Consider the following 12,872-nt stretch of genomic DNA (forward strand, 5'->3'; position numbering starts at 1 on the left):
AATTAGGGGAGGTGGTGGCGTAGTGGTATTGTCATTGGACCAGTAATCCAGAAACCCAGGGGTAATGCTCTGGGGATCTGGGTTCAAATCTCACCATGGCAGATGGTGAAATTTGAATCCAATAAAAATCTGGAATTATAAGTCTAATGATGACTGTGAAACCGTTGCCGATTGTCATAAAAACCCATCTGGTTCACTAATGCCCATCAGGAAAGGAAATCTGCTGTCCTTACCTGGTCTGGCCTACATGTGACTCCAAACCCACAGCAATGTGGTTGACTCCTAAATGCCCTCTGAACAATAAATGCTGGCTGAGCCAGTGATGCCCACATCCCATGAATGAATTTAAAAAAAATTAAGGATGGGCAACAAATGCTGCCTTTGCCAATGATGCTTATGTCCTGGGAAAGAATAAAAAAGTACATCTTAACATGGTGGGGTGCTGTACTGAGGCAATCATCAATCTTTATTAGGAATGAAGTTTGCGTTGTTTTGTTTTGCTGAGGCCGATATGTATCTGAGTGCTGTGTGGAGACTGGTATGAGACGGAATCATTTTCAAGCAAGCTCTTACATTTTTGTGTTTTCATCCAGTTCCCCAGTGACTTGAATTCCATAGAACCTCTGCATGTTAGCGATGGCATTGGAGAGTGTCTGCGCTGATCTCATTGTGGACATTCGTAAGCCACCTTGAGGGATGTATCCATATGACTGAAGCCAAGACTGAAATATAAACAAGAAAATCAATTAATTCAGTTATGTATGTATTTGTAACATAACCAGCAATAAAAGTCAAGTTTACCAAATTAGAGTGGTGGATTGATCATAAATGAGCTCTACTATCATCTCTACAGATGCTCTTTATGATCAATGCAATGGCAGTGAAAGCTTTGAGCCATACAAGTGTTTCCACCAATACCATCATGATCATTGTCGGACTTGGCTCACAAAAATAATTCCAGCTGCTGATGCCGTAGTTCCAGGTCTTCTTTATCTCTGATGCTCATGGTGCATTCACAGACCACAGATATTAGCAAATCTCCACATTAAAAAAAATTCAGTGTAAAATTATAATATGCTGTAAAGGACAAAATAACATTAAAACAAGCACTACAAGAAAAACAAACATGATTTCAACTGAGAATTATCAGGTGTGTGGGAGGGGAAGGGAGGAGGAAATGGGTCATTTGGGGGTAACAGCAGTTGCTGTAGTTATCTACAGACTGACATATTTTGAGAGGGAAGATCCTTTGACACGGGTGGCCACTTTGACTTTTAGGTCTATTCATCTATTTGAGCTGAAACATCTCAGATTCAATCTCTGCCAGAAAAGCACTTGAGAAACAACAACTGCTCTGGGCAGGGTCTTTGCCCAAATTTCACAGCCTGTTTTCTAATTTGATTGAACCAACATTTTGGTGCAAGTGGTACTTAAGAGATAGCAATCCAGAGGTCAAAGCTATGAAAGAGAACTACTTTTTTGGAGGTCACCAAGATGCAGGGGAAAACTTAAAATAGCAGGGAAATACAGGAGCAAGTACTACACATCCATAAAGACTGATGCAAACTGAAGCCTCTGCCACTTGGCAAGGATGAACTACAGCACTTCAAAGTCTGGTATTGTAATTTATTTGTTATCGCATCTCCCCAGCTCTATAACTAATAGTTTCCTCAGTATAATTTGATCCAGAAGGACAATTTTTTATAATTTATTTGTTCACGGAATGTGGACGTCACTGGCTAGGCCAGCATTTATTGCCCATCCCTAATTGCCCTTGAAAAGGTGGTGATGAGCTGCCTTCTTGAACCCTTTAAGTCTATGTGATGTAGGTACGCACAGTGCTGTGAGGAAGGGAGTGCAGGATTTTGACCCAGCAACAGTGAAGGACCATGATATAGTCCCAAGTCAGGATGGTGTGTGATACAGCGGGGAACTTGCAGGCTGTGGTGTTCCCATGCATCTGCTGCCCTTCTCCTTCCATGTGGTAGAGGTCATGGGTTTGGAAGGTGCTGTCGAAGGATCCTTGGTGAGATACTGCAGTACATCTTGTGGTTGGTACATACTGCTGCCATGACACGTTGGTAGTGGAGGGAATGAATATTTAAGGTGGTGTATATCAAGTGGGCTGCTTTGTCCTGGATGGTGTTGAGCTTCTCGAGTGTTGTTGAAGCTGCGCTCATCTGGTCAAATGAGGAGTATTCCGTCACACTCCTGACTTGTGCTTTGTAGATGGTGGACAGGCTTTGGAGAGTCAAGAGGTGAGTTATTCTCTGGAGAATTCCCAGCCTCTTACCTGCTCTTGTAGCCACAGTATTTATATGGCTAGTCCAGATCGGTTTCTGGTTGATGGTCACCTCAATAGTGGGGCATTTAGCGATGGTGCCATTGAATGTCAAAGGGCGATGGTTAGATTCACTCTTGATGGAGGTGGTCATTGCCTGGCACTTCTGTGCCACTAATGTTACTTACCACTTATCTGCCTGAGCCTGAATATTGTCTAGGCTTGCTTCAGTATCTGAGGAGTCATGAATGGTGTTGAACGTTGTGCAATCATCAACGAACATCTCCACATCCAACCTTATAATGGGGGGAAGGCCATTGTTGAAGCAGCTGAAGATGGTTGGGCCTTGGACACTACCCTGAGGAACTCCCGGGACTGAGATCACTGACCTCCAACAACCACAACCATTTTCCTTTGTGCCAGCTACGACTCCAACCAGTAGAGAGTTTTCCCCCAGATTCCCAATTACTTCAGTTTTGATAGGCTCCTTAATGCCACACTTGATCAAACGCTGTCTTGATGTCAAGGGCACCTCACCTCTTGAGTTCAACTCTTTTGTCTTTGTTTGGATCAAGGCTGTAATGAGGCCAAGAGCTGAGTGGCCCTGGCAGAACCCAAATTGAATTCTAGTGAGCTGATTATTGCTGACTAAGTGTCGCTTGATAGCACTGTTCACAACACACTACATCACTTTTACTGATGATTGAGAGTCGACTAACGGGGTGGTAATTGGCCAGGTTGGATTTGTCCTGCTTTCTGTGGACAGGACTTACCTGGGCAATTTTCCACATTGCTGGGTAGATGCCAGTGTTGTAGCTATACTGGAACAGCTTGGCTAGGGGTGCAGCTAGTTCAGGTGCACAAGTCTTCAGTACTATTGCTGAAATGTTGTCAGGGACCATAGCCTTTGCAGTATCCAATGCCTTCAGCTGTTTTTTGATATCACCAAGAGTGAATTGAATTGGCTGAAGATGCTGGGACCTCAGGGGGAGGCCGAGATGGATCATCCACCCAGCACATCTGGCTGAAGATGGTTGCAAATGTTTCAGCCTTGTCTTTTGCACTGATGCGTTGGGCTCCTCCATCATCGAGGATGGGAATATTTGTGGAGCCTCCTCCTCCTGCTACTTGTTTAATTGTCCACCACCATTCCTGACTGGATGTGGCAGGACTGCAGGGCTTAGATCTGATCCATTGGTTGTGGGATTGCTTAGCTCTGTCTATCACATGCTGCTTCCACTGTTTGGTATGCAAATAGTCCTGTGTTGTAGATTCACCAAGTTGATAACTCAATTTTAGATATGCCTGGTGCTGCTACTGGCATGCTCCCCTGCACTCTTCATTGAACCAGGGTTGATCCCCCAGCTTGATGGTAATGGTAGAATGGGGGATATGCCAGATCATGAGGCTATAGATTGTGGTTGAATACAATTTTGCTGCTGCTGATGGCCCATAGCAGCTCATGGATGCTCAGTTTTAAGTTGCTAGATTTGTTCGAAATCTAACCCATTTAGCACAGTCATGGTGCCACAAAACACGATGGAGGGTATGCTCAACGTGAAGGCAGGACTTCGTCTCCACAACAGACTATTCGGTGGTCACTCCCACCAATACTGTCATAGGCAGATGCATCTGCAGCAGGTAGATTGGTGAGGATGAGGTCAAGTAGGTTTTTCCCTCTTGTTGGTTCCCTCAGCAGCTGCCACAGACCCAGTCTAGCAACTATGTCCTTTAGGACTCAGCCAGCTCAGTCAGTAGTGGTGCTACTGAGTCACTCTTGGTGTTGGACACTGAAGTCCCCAAAGTACATTCTGTGCCCTTGCCACTCTTAGTGCTTCTTCCAATTGGCATTCAACATGGAGGAGGGAGGGCAGTAGGTGGTAATCAGAAGGAGGTTTCCTTGCTGACGTTTGACCTGATGCCATGTGACCTCAAGGGGTTGGAGTCAATACTTAGGGCTCCCAAGTCAACTCCCGCCCAACTGTATACCACTGTGCTGCCACCTGTAGTGGGTCTGACTTGCCGGTGGGACAGAGCATTATCAGGGATTGTGATGGTGGTGTTTGGGACATTGTAAGATATAATTCTGAAAGTATGAATTTGTCAGGCTGTTACCTGACTAGTCTGTGGGAGAGACAGCATGCCCTATAGAGCATTGAGATCCACAGCCATGATGAGAGTAGTTTGAGCTTGCTCCAAGCTAGGATTGCATGGTAACAAACAACAATCCTGTGATCTCATTCTGAGATTCCACTGCTGCATTAAGATTTTGGGTAGCTTCTGCCTGTGCTGCAACAGAAGCTGAGACATCGGTCACTAGATGTTGCAATATGGTTTTCAAAGAGACGGCTACCTCTTCCATACTGGGAACGATGATCCCCATGTTCTGCAAAGTTCTGTGCCAAGTGTTACAATTATGAGATTTATAAGATTATTATATTTTGGGATTACAGATTTAGGGTAAATGAAGGGAGTCATGTGACCTGTTCTGAAGCCTGCATGATAGTAAGTCTGGGTTGTTCGATTGTTAAAGATCATAGGAAGACTTAGATTTATTTTACTGGGAATATGCAGCAAGGTATTTATGATTGGAGACAATGGCAACACTCTCTGGGTTTATAATGAGTAGAGTCTGAGTCTCCCAAAGTTCCAGAAAGGTATTGTAAGTATTGAGTTATGATATTGGGTTAAGATGAAAGAGAATTGGGGTCAAGGATAGCTAATTAACAGCTCTATCTGAATGCAAGGTTAATGTGTTTCACATTGCCTTGGGGAATAAGGGCAGAGGAAGTCATTTGTGAGATCAGGGTACAGGCTTCCCTACTGATCAATGAATATCACAATGAATATCCAACAGCAAAGGTTCTTTGTGGTTAGCAGAGAGAGAACAGGCTGCTTGTCTTTCCAAGCTGCCACAACCAAACGCGGGATGGAGATGGTATCTAGTCGAAGAGACACATCCTAAAGCTATTTAAGGATTCTGGGAGACTCGTTCTGGCATGGTCAGTAGCGGGGTTGGGGAATCATTGGGGCAGACATTACTGCTGGTGGTGGATTCAGAAAACTCTCTGAAAACTGAGGAAAGAGCCTGAGATCATCTATTATTTACTTTGTCATTGAGACAGCCAGCTGTGCTCCTTGCGGAGGAGTTGGTCTGTGTAGAATCGTTTTTTTCCATGGTTTACAACTAACTCAGAATTTATTATTGTTGCAGATTGAAATTTTAGTCCCCAGGAAATCTCAGCCAAATAGTGAGATCATTTGCAATCTTCAACAATCCACTGCGTCTTCCCCCACCCCACCCAACCCCAAATACAGCCCAATTTCTCTCGCACTTACTTGCTGAAAGACTGGCCTTTGGCCATTAATCTTTGCCAAAATAATAGAGCAAGGATAGAAAACCCACATATAACTGTCTGCAACCACAATATTGAGGAGGATAAGGCTGTTGTACCAAAAAAAGTTAACAAATCCAATTTGCTTGCTTTCCCCCACAAATCTGAGAACATGTAACAACTAAACTTAAATCTTTCTTTGTAGAAACATAGCAAAAATGTATGTATCTGTAAAATTCATACTTTTTATTTGGTGCCATTTTTCAGCCATTGTAGTTGATTATAATGTCAAATTCTCAAACATTTTATATTAGCTGGGGACAGACAACATTTGCGTGAACCTCTTTATTATTTACTTCCACTTCCAATTTTGCAAAATAAAATTCAGCAGTCAGCATCAAGAGAGCAGAACAAAGCAGAATGGTCAGCAGTCACAAGGAGAGAGCAGAAATGGTTTAATAGTCAGTATGAACGATGCATTCAGCAATAATTAAAAAAGGAGAGAAAAGAGACTGCTAATTACTACAAAGGGAGGGAAGAGCCTATTAAAGTATTTAATTATGAATGCTAGAAGCATTTGCTACACGATGACTAAACACAAGGCTGGTGTGGCAGTTGGGAACTATGATGCAATAACGTTTTCTGTAACTTGGGTTAAACCTCCAATGATAGGGAGGAGTACAACAAACAAAGGGTTTAGGGTGTTCAGGAAGGACAGACTAGACATGAAAAAAGATGAAGTAGATCTGTATGCAGGTATAAAAAGCTGATCCATTTTACAGGACAGGTTTTCCAATTGGATAGTATGTACTGTGAAGAATACAAAGTTAATTTCTGGAATTTTCTCCAGACCATCAGGTCAAAATAAAAATGGACAGGTTACGCTATATAAAGATAAGTGGGTGCAAACAGAAAGGCCATACTAATGAGGAACTTTAATCAGCCTAATATCATTTGGGAATGCCCAAGTTATCTAGAATCTGAATGTATTGTAACTATCTTCTATAATAGTTCATTATCAATGTTATTGCCATTTACCACATGTTTAATTGGGAATCCAAATGTGGCTAAATGCATTTCTGATTAGTAAATTAAAAAGGAGGAAACACTGCCATTGTTCATGTATCAAAGCACAAATGCACATACACTTTAACAAAAGCAAAATACTGTGGATGCTGGAAATCTAGAACAAAAACAAAAATACCTGGAAAAACTCAGCAGGTCTGACAGCATCTGCGGAGAGAGATACAGTTGACGTTTCGAGTCCACATGACACTTCATCAGAACTAAAAAATATAGAAATGAGATTAAATATAAGCTGGTAGAGGGGGGTGGGACAGGTAGAGCTTGATAGGGGGCCAGTGATAGGTGGAGGCCAAGAAGAGACTGCCAAAGATGTCATAGACAAAAGGACAAAGGGGTGTTGACGGTGGTGATATTATCTAAAGGATGTGCTAATGGGGACATTAAGGGTAGCAAGCAGGACAAGCTAGTGGCAGATGGCCCTAGTGGGGGTGGGGTGGGGGGAAGGGATCGAAATGGGCTAAAAGGTGGAGATGAAACAATAGATAGAAATACATTTTAAAATAGGTGGGAAACGAAAAATATATTTGTAAAAAAATTATAAATTATTGGAAAAAGGGGGATCAGAAAGGGGGTGGGGATGGAGGAGAGAGTTCATGATCTGAAACTGTTGAACTCAATATCAAGTCCAGAAGACTGTAAAGTGCCTAGTCGGAAGATGAGGTGCTGTTCCTCCAGTTTGCGTTGAGCTTCACTGGAACATTGCAACAGGCCAAGGACGAACCCAGACCTCCCTGTCGCTTGCCACACCACCCTGCTCTCATGCCCACATGTCCGTCCTTGGCCTGCTGCAATGTTCCAGTGAAGCTCAACGCAAACTGGAGGAACAGCACCTCATCTTTCGACTAGGCACTTTACAGACTTCCGGACTTAATATTGAGTTCAACAATTTCAGATCATGAACTCTCTCCTCCATCCCCACCCCCTTTCCGATCCCCCTTTTTCTAATAATTTATAATTTTTTTACAAATATATTTTTCGTTTCCTACCTATTTTTAAAATTTATTTCTATCTATTGTTTCATCTCCACCTTTTAGCCCATTTTGATCCCTTCCCCCCACCCCACCCCCACTATGGCCATCTGCCACTAGCTTGTCCTGCTTGCTACCCTTAATGTCCCCATTAGCACATCCTTTAGATAATATCACCACTGTCAACACCCCTTTGTCCTTTTGTCTATGACATTTTTGGCAGTCTCTTCTTGGCCTCCACCTATCACTGGCCCCTTTTCAAGCTCTACCTGTCGCACCCCCCTCTACCAGTTTATATTTAATCTCATTTTTATATTTTTTAGTTCGGCGGGCCAGGAAACGGGCTGACGCCTGCGGTCGACCCACAACTGCGATTTCACACTGGCAGGCCAATTAAGGCCTGCCCAGTATGAAATGCAGCTCCCCAGTGGTCAGGAAGGGGCGGGCAAGGGAGAGTGCCTGTTTTGGCCGCAGGATCCAATGGCATCTCGGCGGTTGGTTTAAAAATGGCACAGGTAGCCGCTTGAAGGCTACCATGGAAGAATGTCTCCTTTGCATTCTCAATATTTAAGTGATGGAGTCAAGTGCGGCTGAACACGGCAGGGGGCAGGTCGGTTGGGCACTCAGCCCCCCGCTTTTTGGATAAGTGCCTCGCGGTCCTCCTGGAGGAAGTGGCTGCCAGGAGGGACACCCTGGTCCCGAGATGGGAGGAGGAGGCCACCACACCTCACAAAGAGGGCATGGGAGGAAGTAGCAGCGCTGGTTAGCAGCGATGACGTGGTGCGGTGCACGAGGATGCAGTGCCGGAAGAGACTCAATGACCTGCTGCACTGAGGAAAGGTGGGTACCATGTTGGCATAGGTCAGTGTGCAGAAGTGTTAAGGTGTGGCCGTCCCCCTGTGGGCCTCAGGGGTGCTAGAGTGTGAGTACCAACTGTCAATGACTGGAGCTGGCCAAGGGGTTAGTCCTGGCTGCTTGGACTGAGTGCCTTGTGGCTCGAGGGTCACGACTCGGATGTGTCCTGTGAGGTGTTCCTCAGCTGGGGTTGGCCAGGCTGCAATGGTGCTGCAGGTAGAGAGTGGACTAATCAATGCTCCTCTGTCCTTTCAGGAGAAGACGAGCCATAACTAATCAGAGAGGTCATGTACAGGCGGAGTCATGCCCAACCTGCTGCTGCTGACCAGGTTCAAGCAGGATGCCCTTAAGTTGGAGAGCCAGCATGTGCAACCAGGCGTGGAGGGGCAGGGGTGCAGAGGGAGGTAAAAGTGCAGTGCACAGTGGTGAGAGTTTCGGATTGTGCAACCATTCTAGTGTAGTCTCTCCATTGATGGGAGCCTCAAACTTGGAGTCCCCATTAATCATTGAAAGATGATGGCACCATGATGCAGATCTCCATTGTCTCACCAGGGTGCCTGGCAGGCACACTGACAGTGTGATGATTTTAACTAATGACACATCCTTGTTCTCCCTTAGATTCACCAGCACACATTTGCTCTCTGGACCCCAAAGGGCCAACCCTGATGCCAGAGGACCTCCGGGCTTCATTTGCACCTGTGTCACACCTGCTCTCCGAATCAGGCACCAGCTCAGGTACCAGCACCTCAGTGGGTATTGGATCGGCAGCCGGGATGTCAGTGCACATTGGTGAGGGCACTTCATGCTTGCTTGAGGTGCAGGCGGAAGCAGAGAATGCCCAGGGCGCGGCAATCGGAGGACTGCTGGGGACCAGGACGATGCTGGGTCGAAGGCAGATGAGCCTTTGGAGTCGTCCATTGGCGGCAGGTGCTGGATATCCAGCAGGATGTGCGGGAGGATCTGGCAGAGATCCATGAGGGCTTGCGTGCCATGGTATCTGTTGTGGAGGAGTCCATGAGGAGCATGAGCACTGCATTGACCCTCACAGCCGAGCACACTGCCTCCTCCATTGAGAGAGTGGCGACTCTCATGGAGAGGCAGCTCCAGGGACAAAATCAGGGGTTCCTGGGGTTGCGCTCGGACCTGCGAGCCCTCACACAGGCAATGACCTCAGGTGGTCAGTGCCAGTGTGGGAGATGGGTAAGGCACCATTATCCCAGCTAGGTGCCCGTCCATCAATTGTGAGCAGGGAGGTCCAGAGCGACCTCACGTTGGCGCACGACCTGCTTGTCGTCTCCGTGGGCTCCTCTCAGGGCGCTATGGATGACAGCAGCAGCTCCTCCGCCAGTGACCGCGGCATCTGATGAGGCTGTAATGGGACTGGTGAGCTGCCAGCTGTGGCATTGGCTGCTCCCTCCCAGGCAGGGCCAGCACAGGCTCCACGGGCCAGAGGACAACCACCAAGGTCATAAAGGTCAACAAGACAGCAGAGTCAGCAGGCTGCCTCCAATGCCGGTGCCAGCCAGGGGGGCACCAAGACGTAGCACTCAGAAACGTAAGTTAAAAGCACCATGAGTACAAGAGGGACGGTTCACGGGTGATTTTCTGTTCATTAATGTTTGATTTATATGTCTGCTGGTGTGGACATCAACACTAGTAATGGTAATGTCATTATACGTTCAATGTGACAATGGCATTAAATTTGCTTCGGTCCTGATGGCCTGAGTATGCTTCACCTTTTTTATTTCCGGTGCAGGGTACACCAGTATGTAATGTTGGACATGAGTGGCTGGATACTTTATTGCACAGGCAATGAGCAGACTTTGGGTACAAGTGAAAGGGTCATTTCAGACATCTGGGATAGAGGTGGCAGCCCTGGCATGAGGCGGAAGCAGGTCTTTGGTAGCCTAGCTGAAGGAGTGTTGAATCAAGGCATCCCAGGGGTCCCTGCCTCCCTGGAGGTTACTACGGTCTGCCTCCACACCCTCAGCATTCTCCTCACCGTGTTCCTCTTCTGACTCACTACTAGATTCATCATCTGTGGCCTGTGCAGCTGTGTCAAGATCTTCTTCCTCCAGTGGGTACCCCCTTGCCAGTGCCAGAGTGTGGAGAGCGCAGCATGCAACCATTATCAGTGACACCCACTCTGGAGTATTGTAGTGCACCCCCTGAATGGTCCAGGCATGGGAAGTGCATCTTGAGAAGACCTATGGTCCTCTCTACCACCACCCTTGTGGAGGTATGACTCCTATTGCAACGCTGCTCTGCCTCTGTTCTTGGGTGGCAGAGAGACGTCATAAGCCACGTTTTCAATGGATAGCCCTTGTCACCAGCAGCCATCCATCCAGTCGGGCTGGAGCACTGAAGAGCCTCCGCACCTGGGAGTGTCTCAAGATGTAAGCATCATGGAAGCTGCCAGGGCACCTTACACAGACTTGCAGAATATGCATCCTGTGGTCACGCACTATCTGCACGTTGATAGAGTGGAACCCCTTCCTGTTGAAGAAGACACCTGCCTGTCCTGCTGGCGCTTTGATGGCCAAATGTGTGCAGTTGATGCCGCCCTGCACATGGGGAACCCAGCAATCACTGCAAAGCCTCTGGCTCGCTCAGCCTGGTTGGCCTTGTCCGTGCGGTAAAGAATAAATGTCAGTATCTGCCTGAACTGGGCTTCTGTCACCGGTTTCACGCAACTGTGGAACGCTGATTGGGAGACTCCACACAGATCCCCCACTGACCCCTAGAAAGATCTGGAGGCATAGAAGTTAAGGGCTGCTGTGACCTTCAGAGCCACTGGCATGAGGTGTCCACCCACACAGTTGGAGCTGATCTCAGGCCCAATCATCCGACAAATGGAGGTCAAGGTCTCCCTTGAGAGGCGGAGCTTCCTTCGGGCATTGCACCTCAGACATATTGAGGTAGCTGCATCGCCGCCTGTAGACCCTGGCAGCAGGACAGTGGCGTCTTCTGCGGCCCCTTCTGCCTTGGACTTCCTGATGGCCCTGCGCCACTTGTGCCTGCGCCTCTCCTCCCACAGGTCCCTCCCCTGGAAGCTGCATTGGGACACCTGGCCTCCTCTCCCTTCTGCCCCTCTCTTCCTCAGAGGAGGAGGTGCCACCAGTGGAGAGCACAATCCCCATCACCAGGGTAACGGAAGGCTGCCTGATACCTGGAATGGTCCACATCTGAATCCTCCAGGGACTTTGGAGACGCCAATAAGTCCTGAAATGAAGCCTGGAAATGCTAACAATGAAGCTCCGAACAGAGATGAAGCTGCCAAGCACCAATAAGCAACCAGCAGCAAACTATCTTCAAAACTCTTCAGTACTCACACTGGCAACGCTACTGACCCTTTTCATCCCAATTTGGATGAGGTTTAGTAAATTGTCAGCTGCCCGACTGCCCATTTTGCCCGTGCGACGAGTGCAAAATCGCATGGGCAATGTAAAATCCAGCTTAATTGCCTTAACTGACCTCGTAATTGATGACGGGCACGGCTCTGATTTTCGTGTGCACCCGCCAACTGAAATATCGCGCAAGTGCGCGATGTCGTCGGGACACTTGCCCGATATCATCACGCGCTATTTTATGTTCGAGCGAGTCACGTGCGGCCCACCCGCTCAGCTAAAAATTCTTCCCTAAGGAATTATGGAAAATTACAACCAATGCATCCACTATCACTGCAACCACTTCTTTTGAGACCCTAGGATGTAGGCCATCAGGTCCTGGAAGCCTGACAGCCTTTAGTCCCATTAGTTTCCTTGTACTTTTTCTCTACTGATAATGATTGTTTTAAATTATTCCTTCCCTATGGCTCCTGATTTTCTGCTAATTTTGAGTTGCTTTTAGTTTCTTCTACCAGGAAAACAGATACAAAATATTTGTTCAAGGAATCTGCCATTTCTTTGTTTCCCATTATTAATTCTCCAATCTCATTCTCTAACAGACCAACATTTATTTTAGCCACTCTCATCCTTTATGTATACCTGCAGAAGTTTCAACTGTCTCTTTTGTTTAAATATTTCTTGCTAGTTTACTCTCATGTTCTATTTTCTCCCTTTTTTATTTTAGTCATTCTTTGCCGGTTTCTAAAATTTTCACATTCTTCTTGCCTGCCACTAATCTTCGCAACATTGTATGCCTTTTCTTTCAATTTGATAACCATCTGTAACTTTCTTAGTTAGCCATGGAATTCATCCTTCTCAGTCTTTTTCTCAATGGAATATATTCTTCTTGTGTTTTTAAAAATTCTTTTGCAGGATGTGGCCGTCACTGGCTGGGCCAGCATTTGTTGCCCCTCCCTAATTGCCCTTGAGAGGTGGTGGTGAGCTGCCTTCTTGATAGGTA

At 46.6% G+C, this 12,872-nt stretch overlaps 1 protein-coding gene across 2 annotated transcripts in view; it reads right to left on the reverse strand.

Annotated features, from left to right (window-relative positions):
- The window catches only part of LOC144681903 (matrix metalloproteinase-15-like), a 161,278-nt gene that overhangs the window by 56,810 nt on the left and 91,596 nt on the right, over positions 1-12,872 (reverse strand). For both annotated transcript variants that reach the window (XM_078544038.1, XM_078544037.1), the window contains one exon: positions 574-722. In XM_078544038.1, coding sequence (XP_078400164.1) covers positions 574-722 — 149 coding nt within the window. The remainder of the gene's footprint in view (positions 1-573; positions 723-12,872) is intronic.

The sequence above is a fragment of the Cetorhinus maximus genome, chromosome 6 (genome assembly GCF_964194155.1).
Source record: "Cetorhinus maximus chromosome 6, sCetMax3.hap1.1, whole genome shotgun sequence".
Classification (NCBI taxonomy): domain Eukaryota; kingdom Metazoa; phylum Chordata; class Chondrichthyes; order Lamniformes; family Cetorhinidae; genus Cetorhinus; species Cetorhinus maximus.